This window comes from Lissotriton vulgaris, chromosome 2_1 (assembly GCF_964263255.1).
Source record: "Lissotriton vulgaris chromosome 2_1, aLisVul1.2, whole genome shotgun sequence".
Taxonomy (NCBI): Eukaryota; Metazoa; Chordata; class Amphibia; order Caudata; family Salamandridae; genus Lissotriton; species Lissotriton vulgaris.
The window spans coordinates 595183530-595204174 of NC_141687.1; the positions used below are offsets into that span (position 1 = coordinate 595183530).

The 20645-nt window shown below is 40.6% G+C and overlaps 1 protein-coding gene across 1 annotated transcript in view; it reads left to right on the plus strand.

Annotated features, from left to right (window-relative positions):
- Positions 1 to 20645, plus strand: part of HCRTR1 (hypocretin receptor 1) — a 201675-nt gene that overhangs the window by 140467 nt on the left and 40563 nt on the right. The window contains exon 4 of the mRNA XM_086954116.1: positions 1753 to 1996. Within this exon, the coding sequence (XP_086810242.1) occupies positions 1753 to 1996 (244 nt within the window). The remainder of the gene's footprint in view (positions 1 to 1752; positions 1997 to 20645) is intronic.

Genomic DNA, 20645 nt, shown 5'->3' on the forward strand with positions numbered 1-20645 from the left:
GTTCATATCCTTTCCTTCCTGTTCCCCCTAGATCATGGGTACTCACAAACATTTCTACAGGGGCCACAAAGTACTGTCTGTGGCTTCCTGAGGGCTGCACCAATGCCAGCAGGGGATGGTCGGGTGTTGAAATATGGGCGTAGTGGGATGCAAAGCAGATGCATGCTAAAAATAAGTTATCTAGAAAACATTCTTAGATTCTTTACCTTAAGTTTAGTTAACCTGCAAACAAAGTACTCCCATTTCACAGCTTCCTGAATGTTCCTGCTTTGTCAAGTGAACAACAGCCCAGTGATGCAATCAACAGGGGCCAGCAATTAAAGGTCAGGAGGGCCACATGCAGCCCCCGGGCAGTTCTTTGAGTATCCCTGATCAAACAGTTCTGGTACATTGATAAGACAAAGTCACGAAGCAGCCTTAGCACGCCACCAAGTGATGGTGGAAAGTGTACACAACTGGTCTGAAAGAACCTTTTTTAGTTCTTGAGGAGAGCATCAGGAAGCAAAGTTGTATTTTACCTGGAACTACAATAATGTGTTCACCATTTCTGCCCACCAATACTTCAATAACCCATGAACTGTATACACCAAGACCCTCATATCCCTTCCTTCATCCCTAGTGACCCCAAACCAAGAACATTTTATTCTTCCACTACTCCTCTTTGTAATCCTGCAAGTCCACCACCATAGTATCTCCCATACCAAGACTGCTATGTCTCTTACCTTCCAGCCTCTGGCTATCTCTCACACCAAGTTTCCCAGGTACTGTGCAAACTCCTTCAGAAACACCGGCCCTATATTGCTTACACTTCCTCCACCTGGTGTGCCCTGTACTCTTTAGTCTTGTCCTCCTCCATGGTATTTTCCCCAATAAGGCCATCATCGTCCTTCGTTCACCCTCCAGTGCATCTCCCAAACCAAGACTGTTACATCCCTTCGATCCTCCTCCCTGCTGCTACATCTAATACCATCGTTCCAATATCCCATAGCCTTAGGACTCCCATACCAGTACCGTCTCATCCATGCCCATGCCATAGCCATTCCTCCTTAATTCTGACATTTCCAACACCCAACTCAGAAAATGCCTTCCTTTTTTCCTTTTCTAGGCTTCATATTCTATAGACAGAAAGAATTGAATTTCTTCCTGTTTGTAAGTCATCCTTCCTAAAATCCCCACTTTTAGACATTGCACCCATTTCCTCCTGTGATATCTCACACACGGCTCCCAAATCACTTGGTGTCTCTCACAAAAGTGATATTCCCAATATTTCAAATATTCCTTCGCTCTTCTCCATGGAGCTACCCACGCCAAGGACATATTTCACTTCACTTCTCCCACTGGTTTCTTCCAACAATGACTCTTAATATTTTCCTCCTCCTTCCTGATATCTGCCACAGAAAGGCCACCATATCCCTTATGCATTCTTCTTCATATTGTCTAATTAAATACCTTCAGTCTTCTTCCCTAGTGTTGTCTACTCCTGGAACCCAGGACCGTCTCATCATCAAACAGTAGAGCTCACACTCAAGGATTTAAAAAATCCACCTTTCCCTCTGCTTAGAATCCTACCTATGCATGAAAATGTTCAGTCTCTTATTTCTTGTGCAGGGAAATTTGTAATATCTTATCCAGAGGCATCCTCTTGAACCCTCACAACTAAACATTCAATCTCTTAAACACAATTTTACCCTAACGTGTCTGATGAAGCCACACCACATTCAGCCTCGCTAACTCCTTGTTTTCTCCCTTCAGACTGTGTCTGTTTCTGTCTCCGTGCTGACCCTCAGCTTCATCGCGCTGGACCGGTGGTACGCCATTTGCCACCCCCTAATGTTTAAGAGCACAGCCAGACGGGCAAGAACCAATATTGTGATCATCTGGACCATGTCCTGCACCATGATGGTTCCTCAGGCTGTGGTGATGGAGTGCAGCAGCATTATCCCGGAACTGGAGAACAAGACCCGCCTCCTGTCTGTATGTGATGAGCACTGGGGAGGTGAGACTATCTGAAGATGATTTACATTAGCAAAAATGCAAGATCCATGCCTGGGAGGTGTACATATCTCAAGGTGCTTTACACTGGCAAAGAATGCAGGGACCTCTCTAGGCCACATCTATAATGGAAAACCTCCAGATCTTCACACAGTACAATGGTATATCTTGCAGGTCCCCCACACCCACACAGCCAGGACAACCTCTCAGTATTAATCCCTGCACAACTACATCTTCCCGTACGTGCAAAGGCGCACACGGAGGAACCTTCAAGCTTACAATTGCAGAGAAGGCTTCCAGCTATACCCTGGCATAATCTGCACAGCATTCCAATTCATGGATACACCAGTTATATCTAGAAGGGATAAGGCTCAATGACATTACAGCTATTTACAGTAAAACACAAACAGCGGGATTCTTACAGGGAACATTTTACCTACAGGAGAACACAGTAACAACTGAATGTGAATGTGAATGTGAGGGGACAGTGTTGAAAAAGAGGATGATAGAGATTAGGTCTTTTTTTCTCCTGAGGCTTAACAGAAGGACAATCTATATGATTTCACTGAAAGGATCATGGAGCACCAGTTTCTGGATAGGAATGTGGCCTATGCAAAAGGAGTGTGAAAGTGCTTGTGGGGGTTCTACCTAAAGAGTCTTCTATTGATAATGAATTTGCTGTAAGTGTTTCCCGAGTTTGGTTGAAGGAAGGTGGTGTGAAGTTAGTTCTGCAGGTAAGTTTGAATATGGTAGGTCGTATTGAAGTAGATTTTTCCGAAAGAAAGCTTATCAAGTTGTTTTTAAGATGAGGAAAGTTATGATTGCACCTTTTCTCTTTTGTGGTCATATACCGTGCTGTAAACATTTTGAGCCAGGAGAGGAAAGAAGGCTGTAGTTCTTTCATGGCAAGTACAACTATAAGTTAATGGAATTTGTAATTTGGATATCGTTTTTGATATTTCGACTAGCTGTTCAAAATTATGAGTTGTTTACCTTAATTTGATACCAAAGGGGATGATGGACGGAGCGTTGAGCAAATCAAACACTCACCCCCAGTCAACTGATCTGGGTTTAATCCATCACCATTCTTTAGCTCACTTCAACACCCCAGTTCAGACATGGCTATATGCAAATCAGTCTGACCATGTGCCTCATGGGAACAGTCCAGCCCGAACTGCCAAGCCATGTCTTCCCTGGACTGGAAACAAGCATCCTGGGTCCAGTTTTGGATTCATAATCCTTATCAGCCAGGCTATCTTGAATCCAGTGGTAGAGTGTGTAAGCGACCCACGTCTGGGCATACCCTGCCAACTTAGGGCGAACAAAGCGATAACAAAGGGGATGATGGACTGAGCTTTTGAGCAAATCAAACACTCACCCCAGGTCAACTGCACTGGGTTTAATCCATCACCATTCTTTAGCTCACTCCACTACCCCAGTTCAGACATGGCCATATGCAAATTAGGGGTGGGCGGAATTTGCGGAATTGAGTTACGCAAATCTCTGCGAAACTGTAAAAAAGCTCCGCAAACACGCAGAAATTCCGTGAACACGCGGAATTGCTTGTTCGCTATGCATTTTTTCCTGTTCGCAATTGCTGTTTGCGTGCTCGGGGGCAAACATCTCGCAAACACACATTTTGAGCACACAAACAAGCAAAAAAATTTGCAAAGACGCGGACCGCAGAATTTTGGGCAATTTCACGTTCTCCGCGGAACGCAAAATTACCCAAATTCCATGAGCGGAACGGAATTTACTGCCCAGGCCTAATGCAAATCAGTCTGACCCTGTGCCTCATGGGAACAGTCCAGCCCGAACTGCCAAGCCATGTCTTCCCTGGGCTGGAAACAAGCATCCTGGGACCGGTTTTAGATTCATAATCCTCATCAGCCAGGCTATCTTGAATCCAGTGGTAGAGTGAGCAAGGGACCCACATCTGGGCATACCCTGCCAACTTAGGGCAAACAAAGCGATACCAAATAGGATGATGGACGGAGCGTTTGAGCAAATCAAACACTCAACCCCAGTCAACTGATCTGGGTTTAATCCATCACCATTCTTTAGCTCACTCCACCACCCCAGTTCAGACATGGCCATATGCAAATCAGTCTGAACCTGTGCCTCATGGGAACAGTCCAGCCCAAACTGCCAAGCCATGGCTGATGAGGGTTATGAACCCAAAACCGGTCCCAGGATGCTTGTTTCCGGTCCAGGGAAGACATGGCTTGGCAGTGCGGGCTGGACTGTTCCCATGAGGCACAGGGTCAGACTGTTTTGCATATGGCCATATCTGAACTGGGGTGGTGGAGTGAGCTGAAGAATGATGATGGATTAAACCCAGATCAGTTGACTGGGGTTGAGTGTTTGATTTGCTCTAGCGCTCTGTCCATCATCCCCTTTGGTATCGCTTTTTCACCCTAAGTTGGTAGAGTATGCCCAGACGTAGGTCCATTGCTCACTTTGCCACTGGATTCAAGATAGCCTGGCTGATGAGGGTTATGAACCCGAAACCAGTCCCAGGATGCTTGTTTCCAGTGCAGGGAAGACATGGCTTGGGAGTTCGGGCTGGACTGTTCCCATGAGGCACAGGGTCAGACTGATTTGCATATGTGTAGAAACGAGGTCCAAACGTTGGTTAAGTAGTTACAGCTTTTGTAATAAAAGATGAAATGACTCTCAGGAGGCAGGCAGAGTTGAAAGAAAAGGAAGAGCGTTTATTCATGAAGCTCACAGGTTCAGGGTAGGTTCTTGAATGCCAGTCAACTGCCCGGCGACTCTACATACACAGCGCATCTCCATTCAAACATCAACACACACACGCGACTCTCACACGCGACACAGACTCGCATGCATACATCAACATTCAAGAAATAACATGCCAGCCGGCACGCATGCACGCGACAATACACATTCAAATCACAACACGATATTTGTTGTTGTGAGTGACGCGCATGAGCACACGCGCGTCATCACTAACAACAACCACACACTACACACCTCCCTCCCTTTTTTTTTTTTTTTTAAGACAAAACAAAATCATTGAATTTTGAAGGAATTCTCCGACATCTTGAACTCCTCAATAATTCTTGTGAATCACTTTCAGTGGTAACAGTAGGTAATTCATTGTCAGTAGTAGCGGTAGAAGACTCAGATGACTTTGAGTCATTAACATCAATATCCAAATATTCATTGAATGAATCATCCTCATCCAAAACTGTATTTGATGAAACATTTCCGTGAAACTCCTTTCTACTATTATATCTTGAGACTCTGCTGAAATGCCATACGCTACCATCAGTTACTCTCACAGCGTTCCTGAACACTTCAACAACTTTAACAGGATCAGACCACTTTGCCAACCCTTTATGCACATAACTGCCTTTCTTCAACCTCACTAAATCACCAACATGTACAGGTACACAACTCCGTGTTCTCTCCCTTGATAATTCTTCCTTCATCTTCTCCTTATAAACATCAACTTTCCTGCGAATCTCCTCAAAATCCACCTCAGCAAAATCAATACGGTTACTATCCTTATTCTTTAACCACCAAGGGACTAAATTAGTGCTAGGTTTACGCCCTCTTAACATTTCAAAAGGAGACAGCAAGGTAATAGCATTGGGGGTAGTTCTATAAGATAGTAACATGGACTGTAAAGCCTTGTTCCAGCACAAACCACCTTTGACAGCTAGTTGGATGGCTTCCTTGATAACCCTATTGAATCTTTCTATTTGACCATTGGCCTCAGGATGAAATACTGCTATCCTTCTGTGGAAAATGCCACATCTACTAAAATACCTCTCCATTTCTCTACTAACAAATTGTGGACCATTATCCGTCACAACTTCTTGGGGAATGCCTTCCCTGCAGAATATTTCATCCATAAACTGTATTATAGTATCACTAGTCACTTCTTTGACTGTTTTTATCTCTGGCCATTTAGAAAAGTAATCTATGAGTACTATGCCATATGAATGTTGTTGTGGTAAAACACTGAATGGGCCAATTATGTCAATCCCAATCTTATTCCATGGTGATGTCGGTAAACTGACAGGTTGTGGTATACTGGGCAAAGCTTTGGCCGTTTTGTCACTGTTAGTACACAAATCACACAATTTCACTTGTTGTTCAACAAAATAATCTATACCCGGCCACCAGAAATTATTTTTCAACCGTCTTCTAGTAACTGATATCCCAAAGTGCCCAACATGAGCTAAATCCAAAAACCTTTTCCTGAGACCAAAAGGTGGAATAAATTTATCGTTCCTCAACAGTATACCATTTTCTATGGCTAATTCATCCTTGATCATGTGATAACTCATTAAACCACCTGTAAAATTTCTCCCTTCAGGCCAACCATTCAACACATATTCCTTCACTTTTGTGAGTTCTAAATCTTTGTTCATTTCTTCATTCCATGTTTCCTCTTCAACTATTGAACTTTCACCAAACACTAAATTAATGTCATTGTAAACACATGCCACTTCACATTCATCTTTATCAATCACATCAGTGTCACTGCATGGTAATGGAAGCCTTGACATGCAATCTGCATGAACATTCGATTTCCCAGGAATATATTCTAAGGAATATTGGAAATTTTGCAACCTTGATGACAATCTGGCCAACCTTGAAGAAAGGGTGCGCCCTCCACCCGGTGACAATATATGTACTAAAGGTTTGTGATCAGTTTTTATAGTGAATTTTGTTCCCCATAAGAAAGGTCTGAAATGTTCAGCACCCCAAACACATGCCAGAAGTTCTCTTTCAATCACCGAATAATGACGTTCAGTCTCTCTCAATGTTCTTGAGGCATATGAAACAATCCATTCTTTACCCCATTCCTCTTGAATCAACACAGCACCCAACCCACAACTACTTGCATCAACTGTCACTATACATTTCTTGCCATTTACAAATGGTTTAAGACAAGGTGCTTTGGTGATCATTGACTTCACAGCATTGAAAGTTCCCGTCATAGTTTCTGTCCACTCGAATTTTGCATTTTTCTTTAAAAGCATCCTGAAAGGTTCAATTACATTCGCATAGTTCTGGATAAATTTTGAATAGAATTCAACAAGACCTAAAAATGCAACTAACTGTTCCTTGTTCTGAGGAATAGGGGCTTTGCTGATGTTTTCCAAATGTGAGTTTTTAGGTCTGATACCATTAGCACTAATACGATGTCCAAGGTATTCTACTTCATTTCTCCTAAATTTACATTTGGATGCACGTAATGTTAGCCCCTTCTTGGCCAAGGCATTTAATACTTCAAATAGATGGTTGTCATGTTCAATTATGTCCTTCCCAAAAACTAAAATGTCATCTTGGAATGCGATCGCCCCAGTTAAACCTTCCAGTGTCTCTTTCATTAGCCGCTGAAAAACTGCAGCTGCACTTGCTAATCCAAAAGGCATCCTGCAAAATCTATATAATCCTTCAGGAGTTATAAAAGCAGTTAAGTCCTTTGAGTCTTCATGTAAGACAACTTGATGATACGCACTTGCTAGATCTAAGCACGAAAAATATTTTGCATTGTTAAGTGTAGATACCATTTCGTGTAGGTTGGGCAAAGGATGTGAGTCTACACAAATTGCATTATTTAAACTGCGTAAATCTATACATACACGAAGATCTCCCCCAGATTTGATCGAAATTACAATGGGAGAAACCCATGGAGACGATTCAATGGGTTCTATGATGTTCTTTTTGCACATGTCATCGAGAATTTCTTTCAACTTTTCTCTGTAAGAAAGAGGTACATTCCTCACTTTATGGCGGACAGGTATAGCATTTGCATGTACTTTTACTCGATGTTCAAACCCCTTATATTTACCTAGAACATCACAAAATAAATTGGGAAATGCTTTTTTAATTTTTAGGATCAAATCTTCTTCAGTTTCATTATGTACAGGTTCACTTAATCCAGAGTCAATTGCATAAACAGGTGGATCAGAACTAGGATCAAGTTTCATACCGAGCTGATCAGCATGTGGCCAACTCAATAATGAATCACCAGATTCTGTTATATACACCTTCCCATGTGCAGAGTAGTTTTTAAATTTCAGTTCAGCAACAAAATAACCAATGAGTTGCAATTTATGTCCTGTATATCCACTTGGTGTGACATCCGGTGGCAATAGTTTGATATCAGGCCAATTAGATTTGAACAAGATATTAGGTAAAACTGTGTACCATGAGCAGGAGTCAACAAATACTTTGGTAGTGATTCCATTAATGGTGATTAAACATGAAGGAAATTTCTTTACTTTTTGTTCTTTAGTTATACACATTATGGTATTCACATCAAATTCACAATCACTTGAATTCTCTTGTTCCTGTTCTTGCACTAAACTAACTTTCCTTGGTGCTGATCTGCAAACTTTTGAAAAATGCCCCTTTTTTTCACATCTTGAACACACTTTATCTAAAGCTGGGCACAATCTTGAATTTCCTAAATGGAGATTACTTCCACATCTGAAACAGTACATGTTATAAGTTCTTGTATCTGGTTTTTGCCACATATTCATTCTCTGATCAGATCTTTGCCATGTATTCAATCTCTGATCAGGCTTTTGCCATCTATTCCTGTATTCATTTTTATACTGGTTATCATTCCTTGTATTATTGTATTTTCCATATTTCCCTGAATCTTTAAATCTCTCACTCTCCTTGTTTACAATTGAAACATCAGATTTACTACTATTCTGTGAACGTATCTCATCTACAAATTTTTCTGAGTGCTCTAATGATTTCGCAATTTCAATTGCTGCATTTAGAGTCATGTCTGAAGTTGTCCATAGCCTTTGTTGTATTTTCTTGTTGTTTGTGCACATGAGAATTTGATCTCTTAAAACTTGGTCATAGTTAATGTGTTCAAAATCACAAGTTACTGCCAATGCTCTCAATGCAGATACATAATTGTCTATAGATTCATCTGCTTGTTGTTTCCTTGAGTAAAATTTAAATCTTTCCATAACCATATTAATTTTTTTTCCATACCTAATGGCTAATTGTTTGGTAGCAATTTGGTATACATCTAAATTAGAGGTGTCACTTAATGGAGGAAGACTTTTGAATTCTTTGAGAGCTATTCCACCAAGACAATGCTTCAATAAGGCTAGTTTCCTTTCTGCTTCACACTCACCTTCCTCTAAAACTTCAACATACGCTAAAAACATAGGTTCCCAAATGTCCCATTCAATAGGAGGATCACCCTTGCTAGCTAAAAATAAGGGAGGAGGTTGAATTCCAGTCATGGTTATTTAAACAAGGAATTTAGAAGTTCAAAAGAATAATTATTTATAATAATTTGTAACTCACAACAGTGTGTGCGAGTCACAGATGTCACTTACTGTCAATATCACTTTGTAAATGCCTCTCTCCTTGTAAAATCCAGTTGTTACTGATCCACGATGAGGTGAATAATAAAGTATTCGTTTTTCCTTTTTTTTTTTGAAAGAATCCGGGTAATAACCAATGAAACGAGCTCTTAGTAATCCATGTCTTGTAATCCAATCAGAAGCGCTGAAAACCATCCAATGAGAAATGCAGGTGCAAAATCTCCCAAGAGTTGCAGCCAATGAAAACGGTTTTATGTGAAAAAAAAAATGAAATCCTTGAAAAATATATTTGTTGCACGCGTAAATACGTGTTCCCGTTCGTCGCCAGTGTAATAAAAGATGAAATGACTCTCAGGAGGCAGGCAGAGTTGAAAGAAAAGGAAGAGCGTTTATTCATGAAGCTCACAGGTTCAGGGTAGGTTCTTGAATGCCAGTCAACTGCCCGGCGACTCTACATACACAGCGCATCTCCATTCAAACATCAACACACACGCGCGACTCTCACACGCGACACAGACTCGCATGCATACATCAACATTCAAGAAATAACATGCCAGCCGGCACGCATGCACGCGACAATACACATTCAAATCACAACACGATATTTGTTGTTGTGAGTGACGCGCATGAGCACACGCGCGTCATCACTAACAACAACCACACACTACAGCTTTATTTCCAGAAATGACAACTTAACATCCACAGGGAGCGAAGAGCAGTAGTCACCAGTGAGAGTCACAGCAAAGTACGTTGGTTAAGTAGTTACAGCTTTATTTCCAGAAATGACAACTTAACATCCACAGGGAGCGAAGAGCAGTAGTCACCAGTGAGAGTCACAGCAAAGTGAATGCCTCACACCCAGAATTCTAGAAGGCATAATACATTCTGAGCATGACATCAAATAGGAATACAACAATATGGCCATGTCTGAACTGGGGTGGCGGAGTGAGCTAAAGAAAAATGATGGATTAAACCCAGATCAGTTGACTGGGGGTGAGTGTTTGATTTGCTCTAACGCTCTGTCCATCATCCCCTTTGGTATTGCTTTGTTTACCTTAATTTGGGCATTTAGGTGACCACGTCAAAAGAGAGACCTAGCCAGGGCCCCACCTTTAAACTTTATGCAGGCTGCAAGGACCCTGTGCCTGCTTGGCATTACCTGTGATCTAGCTGAAAAGTGGATGGTGTGAATCGAACCCTCAAACCATCCTGCTAGGACACCAAGTCAGGCAGGCATTAACTTTGGCTTGAGTGATGAGACAAATACTTGAGATCTAACCCACAAACTATCCCAGCAGGATCCCTCTAACACCTCAAGATAAAAGGAATTAACTGTGATTTAAGTTTGGTGAGAGTGGCACAGCAAGAGACAATCAAACCATCTTCTTAGGAACCCAAGTCCAGTAGGCATAAATTGTGGTTTGAGTGTGGAGATAAGGGAATGGGGCCTAAACTTTTCACACCCTATCAGGACACCTAGCTCGGTAGGCATAAACTATGGGATAGGAGAGGACAGAATGATGCCGGTCCTTTCACACTAAGCTCCCTGCCGACCCCAAGCCTAGCAGGCAGTTCCTAGTAAGATGCAAAACAAAAACCCTTGATATAACTCAGACGAGAATAAAACTCCCTTAATGTCCAATGTTTGATACATCTGTGAACCTAATCCTCAAAGATAAGAGAGGTGCTTTTCAGGAACTGCCTCTTTGCCAGCGGTATTTGGCTCTATGTTGTTTCCGGACCAGGATAACGGAAGGACTGTTCCAGGGCTGTCAGGTTCAATCAGCATGTCATCCCATTCCTCACTGGCTCAGCCGTGGACATGTCTGTACTGAACAGTCTCAAGTGGCAAACCCTCTTTCCTCTGGCCTCATCACGCCTTTTGGAAGACGAAATATAATAAATGTGTAACCTTGATGCCAATTTCTTAACACAACTAGAAACCTGTGTCCTTTTGACAGAGGGATCGGAATTCGTACACTGTTGTCTAAAAACTGTTGCTATTATAACTTGCCTACCTTTTAATTCACTTTATTTCAGCCAAAAATGTGGCCATAAAAGCACACATAAAAAGATGCAACAATCCATCATTAAAAAAAAATAGATGAGAGAGTAACCTCTTTCATGCTCATGACGAGCTCAGCTCGTCATGAGGCACGGTGGTCGTGTGCTCATGGACACGCGCGGCACTCACATGCGGGACTAATTCCCCCGCGGTGCTGAGCGTTCTAAGAAACGGGCGTGGTCATGACGAGCTCAGCTCGTCATGAGCACAGAGCCACCTTGCAGCGTGACGAGCCGAGCTAGTTACGAGCACCGTGGCACTGCGCACGCCACCCCACCTCCCCCCAGTGCCGCGGGGGAATTAGCCCCGCGGGGAAGGTGTTAATAATACAGTTCTGATAAAAACCATCAGCTAGAGAGTCCCCGCAATACCAATAGTTGTAAACATGGCAAAAACAATAAATTACACAGTAGCTGCTATCTTACATCGGAGGCATGTACCTATAAAAAGTGCAAAGGATAGTGTCATGATCGAAAACTGTTTCAATAAATTGAACTGGCCAAGTGGAAACCAAGGTGCCCCCTCACAAATCCTAGCCTAAACCTAGTGAGCAATAACCTATCCCAAGAGTCATCAATCCACTCTAGGTATGGTTCCAGGGGTTCACTGACACAACATCGATCTAAAAAATATTCAGGTTAAATATATTGAATACAAAATATATCAACTCCTATACTTAAACAGTTAAGTAAAAAAATATAGATGTAAAAAATATAGACGAATAAAATATTGACTTTTATATAAATATAAAATAATATACATTTAATATACATTTAAATAAAATATAACAAATGTAATAAAAAAATAAACAAACAAACATAATAATTTATACATATTTAATTACTTTAAAACATTTAATAAAGTATTATATTTAATGTATGTTAGAAGTTTGAAATATTATAAAAAATAAAAATATATATTACCGATTTAAAATATAAAAAAACTATTATCTATAATAAACTAAAACATTAAACTATTAGAAAATATTTCAACATACATTTCACAATACAATCAGTGCAACAATAGGGAAAGTCTTGAATAGCAAAGGAGTAAAATTAACTATTCCCACTCCAGGGAGTGCAAAAGTAGGGTAAGTGTTGGATAGGGGAGGAATTACATTTACAATTCCAACTCCAGTGAGTGCAACAGTAGGGAAAGTGTTGGATAGGGAAGGGGTAAAAATTACTATTTCCACTCCAGTGAGTGCAACAGTAGGGAAAGTGCAGGATAGCAGAGGAGTAAACATTACTATTACGACTCCGGTGAGTGCAAGAGTAAGGAAATTGTTGGATAGCGGAGGGGTAAAATTAACTATTCCCACTCCAGCGAGATCAACAGTAGGGAAAGTGTTGGATAGCGGAGGGGCAAAAATTACTATTTCCACTCCAGTGAGTGCAACAATAAGGAAAGTGTTGGATAGTGGAGGGGTAAAAATTACTATTCGCAATCCACTGAATGCAACAGTAGGATAAGTGTTGGATAGCAGAGGGGTAAAAATGTGTATCCCCACTCCGGTGAGTGCAACAGTAGGGAAAGTGTTGGATAGCAGAGGAGTAAAAACGAGGGGTACAAATTATTATTCCCACTCCAGAAAATGCAACAGTAGGGAAAGTGTTGAATAGCGGTGATGTAAATATTACTATTCCAACTCCAGTGAGTGCAACAGTAGTGAAAGTGCTGAATAGTAAAGGGGTAAAAATTACTATTTCCACTCCAGTAAGTGCAACAGTATGGAAAGTATTGGATAGTGAAGGGGTAAAATGTATTATTCCAACTCCAGTGAATGCAACAGTAGTGGAAGTGTTGGATGGGGGGCAAAAGTTATTATTCCCACACCAAAGAATGTATTAGTAGTGAAAGTGCTGAATGGCGGAGGGGTAAAAATTACTATTCCTACTCCAGTGAGTGCAACAGTAGTGAAAGGGCTGAATAGTGGACGGGTAAAAAATACTATTCCCACTCCAGTGAGTGCAATAGTATGGAAAGTATTGGATAGCGGAGGGGTAAAATTTACTATTCCAACTCCAGTGAATGCAACAGTAGGGAAAGTGTTGGATAGCGGAGGGGCAAAAAGGATTATTCCTACTCAAAAGAATGCAATAGTAGAGAAAGATTTGGACAGCGGAGGGGTAAAAAATGACAATTCCCACTGCACTGAATGCAACATTAGGATAAGTGCTGGGTAGCGGAGGGGTACATTTTTTTATTCTCACTCCAGTGAGTGCAACAGTAGGGAAAGTGCTGGATAGCGGAGGTGTAAAAATTACTATTCCCACTCCAGAGAGTGCAACAGTAGGAAAAGTGTTGGATAGCGGAGAGGTAAAAATTACTATTCCCACTCCAGTGAGTGAAACAGTAGGGAAAATGCTGGACAGCAGGGAGGTAAAAATTACTATTCCCACTCCAGTGAGTGCAACATTAGGGAAAGTGTTGGATAGCGGAGAAACAAAAAGTACTATTCACAATCAAACAATTGAAAAAAGTATATTAAAGTTAAAAAAATTCATAAAAATAAATAAACAATATTTAAAAATTAAAGCATAAAATATATTAAACACATAAAAAGAACACATATTATAATATTAATTACATATAACAAAAACCTATGAATATTATATAAAATAAAATACATATATAAAAATAATTATTTTAAACTAGAAAATATTTATAAACAAAAAAGTATTAAAACATAAATGTATTTATTTTATTTCCTACCTTATAACACCACACCAACAGCAAAAGACTTAATTAAATGTACTTCCATAATTAACGTAATTAATAATCAAATAAAAAATATTATTAATAAAAAAACGAATAAACATTAATTGACCACACACACTTTAACACTATAATATCCACAACACACACCTAAATTAAACTATAAAATAACGAAACACAATTAAAGCTTATTTTTAAATTAAAAACTATTAATATTAACAACTAATAATTAAATAATTAAAAGGTACCCCCCCTTTCCCCTTTAAAAGTAAAACACACAAAAAGTAATTAATTACACAAAATAAACATCAAATAATTAACATTAATTAATAACTTTATATTAATTAATTAAACAAACATTACTTCCCACCCTTTACTCCTATAAACACCACAACACACACCTAAAATGAATTACACAACTACCATAATTAGTTCAATTAATTAAAATTAATTACCAACAAATTATGAATTCATAAATTACAAATAAATTACTTCCCACCCTTTACATCTATAACCACCACGACACACACCTAAAATGCATTACACAATTACCATAATTAATTACCAATGAATTAATTATTATTAATTATCCACCAAATAATAATTAATTACTAATAAATGACCACACATTTAACAATATAACATCTCAATTAAACAAATATTAGTCAATAAAAAATAATCAATACCATCATCATCATCATCATCAAACCACTTTATTTGGTTATTAAAAACCATAAAAGTACCATAAAAAATTATACATAAGTCACATATAACACACAATAAAATATCATATCCAAATCGTCAAGGATGATGGCGACAAAATACAGCGCTGGAGGCTATAAGTCAGAATTCGTAAGGTTAAAGATCTTGACTGTAAATAAAAGAGTTAAAACAGGGCATCATACTATACATATATCAGTATAAAAAGGCAAGTATTTAAAAATTAATAATAAGCTAGCCTTTACAAATGCACATTGGATAGCATAGGGAGCCATTTGTTCCTTAGTCTAACTGCTGCGACGAAGAAGCTAGCAATGTTAAAAATCTCCCATGGGTCATTAAGTATTTGCAAGTACATTAAAGCAGGTTTGACCGGAGTAAAGCCTTTCCCATTAAGTATTGGAATGAGGAACCTCCTACAGATATCATGATAGTAATCACAGAGCCTAGTAAAAAGCATTGTGTCCAGTGTCGAGAAATTGTCACAAGTACCTAGGTCACTCGTCCTACTCCAAACTTGCAAGTTACCCAGAAAAAAGTGAATCAAGTTAAAACAAAATCTGGTTAGAAGCAGGCGGTGGGTTTGTAACAACCCTCAAGTAAGGTTCGATCTCTGGGTTAGTTTTTAACAGAAAATGGGTTTTAACTGATGGTCTCATTAACTCAGTATCCTCCCACTCAGTTGACTTCAGGTTTAAAAAGAGTAATTTTATCCACGCCAAATCCTCTTTTCTTATTTTATCAGGGAAATGAAATAGATCTGAACGTCCAAGCTGAGTTAACATTTTCTTAACGTAATTAAGCCATGGAATGTTACTAGCTCGGTCCAGGGTGACACATTCCCTTATAATCATATGGTTCAGTGTTAAATGCGGGTTGAGACATGTTTTAAGCTAACAAAGCACCAGGGGCCGGGCCAGCCACAGCCTGTCTGCCACATAACCAACACCTAATTCTTGATGGATTGCAAAGTCGATTGAGGGACAGACAAGAGGGAACGAAGACATTTATTTTTTACTATCTGAATCCTCTCCATTGGCTTATAGCCCCAGATGGCCGAGTCATATAATGGAATGGCTAAACATTTGGACTTGTAGATATAAAGCATGGCCTCTATTGGTTTGGCTATTCGCTGTGCTAAACCATTCACTGCGCCCATCGACCTAGCCATTGCATATATTTTTACTTTCTGTTGAGGAACCCAGAAGCCCCTCTCATCAAAAAGTATACCTAGACAGGTAAAGGAGCTCAGTTCAGCACCTTCACAAAGGATTGTTTTAGATTTTTTATGTTTCCGGCCCATGGTCATTATATGTGATTTGGCTATGTTAACCACTAGGTCCAGAGATTTCTTAAAGGCCCCAAAGGAGTCTAAAAGCCTCTGGAGCCCTACAGCTGTGGGAGCTAATAGAACCGCATTGTCCGCGTGTAGGAGCACAGGAATAGACCTGTCCCCTTCCCGCGGAACATCCAGGCTAGCCAAATCTAAAAACTTGCCTAAATTATTAATATAAAGGGAAAAAAGCAGTGGTGATAAAATGCATCATTGGCGAATGCCTCTGCCAGATGTGAAGTACCTGGTGCATTTACCATCTTGGTTGACCCTCACCCTTGCAGTGAGATCCCTGTGTAGGTCAGCCAATGAATTAATTAATATCAATTATCCACCAATTATTAAATATGTAGTAAGAAATTACCATACATTTAACAGTATAACATCTCAATTAAACAAATATTAATGAATACAAAATAATCAATACATTTAATATAATTAAATTACTGCCCATAGTATTCCCCTATAAACCCACAACCCACCACGGATAAAAATTCAAATAAAAAAAAAATGTGAAAACTCCTCAAAATAATCAATGAATTTAATATAATTAAATTACTTCCTACCCTATTCCCTATAAACCCACAACCAGCTACAGAACTAAAAACGCAAAATTCAAATAAAAATAAATAAATAACTACTAAAAATGTAACAAATATATCAAGAATTCAAACAATTCATATACAAAAAACATGCATCACATACCTATAAATTATATACTAAAATTCTGAACATTTATTAAAAACTATATTTTTAACAACTATATATTTGCAAACGATATTAAACACTTTCCGTATTTTTCAAATCGATATTACTTAGCTTAAGTCGATATTCTTGATCACGATATTTTTGCTGTCAGGACCGGACTGGCTACCGGGCCTTTTGGAATGCTGCTGAGCTGGGGGCTGATTTCATTGATGGGGACCTGCGTGTACTGAACGAAATTTGTTTTCCTTTAATTATTTCAAAGTACACGGAGGTCTCGTGAATGAAATCAGCCCCCACCGCAGTGAAATCAGCCCCCAGCTCGGCAGAATTCCAAAAAAGCCCGGTAGTCAGTCCGGCCCTGCTTGCTGTCGATATTTCTGAACCACTATATTAATGACTCGATATTTGTGCAACTGGATATTTTTTACTCGATATTCTGTCTCCGCACCGTTCCAGGGATAGAGAAGGATGAATCTTCACATACTCTTCAACAGTGCTGTTGTCCACCTCCCTAAGGGCTCTCGACCTTTCCTTAAATATGGATTTGACACAACTTCGTTAATACAGATTTCATATAGTCAAACCAGGGAATTTTTATGCCTCTCTCACATGCGAGGCATTCTTTAATGATCTCTCTATTCAATGAAGCATGTGGGTTTGCACAGATAAAACACCACAAAACAAAAGCCAACTTAATGGTATCCTTTGCATACTCTAGCCCAAGCTCTTGATGTAGAATAAAGGTAGAGAATGCCAGAGGGTCCCTTAAAAGTAAATTTTCTTCACTTGGAGGGGGCTTGCGTTAGAGTATACCCAAATTCCTGAGCCATGAGTAAGTGCTAGAAGACACTTCCTGTTATAAACTTCCAGAAGGTGGGCTGCAGGTTCTTTTACCAATGCATTTGGCCAAATTAAAAATGTCCAAATTAAAAAAAGTCTGATACTGTTTTCAAAAGGGCGGCATCAAGGTCATTAATATACAAAAGGAACAATATGGGAGCCAGGATGCAGCCCTGTCGCACCCTTCTCCCAAGCTTAAAGCTATCTCTCTGTATGCCTGACGTGCCAACCTCACTGACAAGTCATAATGAAGTGCTCTCAAGAACAGAGCCAGATCATCCTCTACCCCTAAATCAGATAAACTCACCCATCATTTCGACCTGACCATGCTGTTGAATATGCATGAAAGATTCATGAAGGCCAGGCAGACAGTGCCCTACCTTGTGACAGTACATTTACTGATCATCAGATGCAGACTTTGGCATTGCTTTGTTGTGCTGAGCCCCTCGAGAAACCCATACTGCACCTCCAACATCGTGTCTGTCGCCTTGACCCATGAAAGCAGGTGCTCTAGAGCAGCTCTCCCCACCAGCTTCACTGCTAAATCCAGCAGGGATACTGTCTGATAGCATGCAAGAGATTGTGGTTTTACTTTCTTAAGAATTGGCATTATTACAGCAGTGTGCCAAGTCTGCAGGAGACCCACTTTACAGGCAGCATTAAAGCAGTTACAAAAGAGGGAGGGCCAAAGATCCTGTGACAATTTATATAGGTCCATAGGGACACCATCCGGGCCCGCAGATTTACTGGGTGCTCTTTTGTTAATTACCTCCAGGATTTCATCATGTTTAAATTCCAAGGCTAATGGGAAGACCACCTCCTCCTCTTCATAGTGGTGGGGGCCCTCAGGCTGTAAAACTCTTTAAAATGGTCTACCCAAACGTCCGGGATAATGGTAGTAACAAGAAAATTAGGCTTGGAACTCACAGATCTGATCTTATATGCCTTCATTCAGAAAGTCCAAGGGGTTTATTAGGATGGTGGGTGGACTCTAGTGCGCTCGCCACTGTGGCGGTGCTGGGATCGCCCGCCAGTGGTGCGGCAGTCCCACACCACCAAACAGGATGCCACCACCACAGTGGTGGTGGCATCCCGCATACATTATATTGTTGCGGGCGGTGCTGAAAGCAGCACCCGCCACAATGCAATATATGCATGGTGTGCATTGGAATGCACAACGTGACAGGCACCGCGGGGTGCCTGCCTCCTTGTGCATGCCAATGTTGGAGGGTAACATGGGCACCCCTCAAATGCAGACCCCCCACCTCCTTACCCTCCTAGGGGCCCTAAATGGGCCCCCAAAGAAAACCCTACATGCCTTTCCATGGCGGAGTTTCCGCCTTGGAAAGGTATGGGACCGTCACCATAATATGGATGGGGGTGCCTGATGTGCCTTTTCCGCCTGGTAGGCAATTGGGCGGATTGCCTACTGGCGGAAAACTCGCGGACAGTATTTTCGTCCGCCTGGGTCCCCACCACCATCGTAATATGGCAGGGGGAAATGTTAGGCAGACGGACTGTAATGGCGGGCGGATCACCACCGCCATATGGGTGGTGGCGTTCCGCCCATCATCCTAATAAACCCCCAAGTGTCCTTCGGCCTACATACCATTATCAATTTACCTGAGGAATCATTATGCAATTCCTTGTTCCTGTGCTGTAATGCAACCTTATATTCCACTTTAGATCTTTGTACTTTACGTAGGTCTTTGGACAACTCCTTCAGGACCTCATGAAGCGAAGTCGATGCCTTCCTACAGGGCTGATCAAACCATTTGGCTTCTAAGAGCCCCGGTATGCTGGGCTTCAGTAGCAAACTGGACACATTAGCTGGCCCTCTCACTATATGCAGCAGAGGCAGTAAGGCAGTTGGTCACCAGGGGTAGATGGTTTCAACACAATTTGATTAGAAGGTTATTCATATCCATATTTCCTCAGGCCAGATGCAGGCCCTGGGATTGAACTTTTAATGATTCTGATGCCATACTCTTAACTCCTCCCCCACCCTCCCTGGTAAGCAGAGGCCTATACTTAAGGGATTATGGTCAGTATAGACTCTGGAGAAAATGCTACTCTTGCCAACAGTTCCTGAGTAACACAAATATAATCAATGACAGACAAGTACTTGCCCCTCTCAAAGGTGTGTTTGTTGGAATAATTAGGGTCCAGGCTTTGTTCACATTGACCAAATTAAATTACATAGGACCATATGTATCAAGCCGTTTTTGAATCGCAAAGGCCGAAATTCGCAGAATTTCGGCCTTTGCGACTCGCAAACGGCCGTTTTGCACATTTTGGAATGTATGAAACATTCCCAAAATAAGGAATTGCAAACTTGTGCGATTCCTTATTTTTTCATAGCATTTAGGGAATCGCAAATTTGTGATTCCTTAAATGCTATGTATGTAGCAATTTTAGCTTGCGAATTTTGTTTAAGAATTCGCAAATTACCACCAACTTTCAGTTGATGGTGACTTGCGAATTCTTCCAGAAATGCACAAATTGGCATTTTTAAAGGTGGCATATGATGCACACACATGCCCATAGGGCATGTATGTGCGCCATATGCACACACATGTTCTTTTCAGGGGTGCAGCAGGGTGTCTTTGAGACACCCCTGCACCCTTGCAATAATTCTCAAATTGCGATTAGCAAATTGCGAATTCGCAATTTGAGAATTATTTTGCATTCATTCCTATGGGCCTCCTGGCCCATAGGAATGCATTGGAAATTATTCCTTAATTGCGAATTCGCAAAATGCAAATTCGCAAATAAGGAAGCTTAAGGAATCGCAAATAAAAAGCGATTTTGTTCATACATACCATTTTGCATTTCCTAAATAGCGATTCCTTAAAATTCGCTATTTAGGAAATGCAAAATAGTTTGATGATACATATGGCCCTTAACCAGTTGCAGAAGTGCTAGG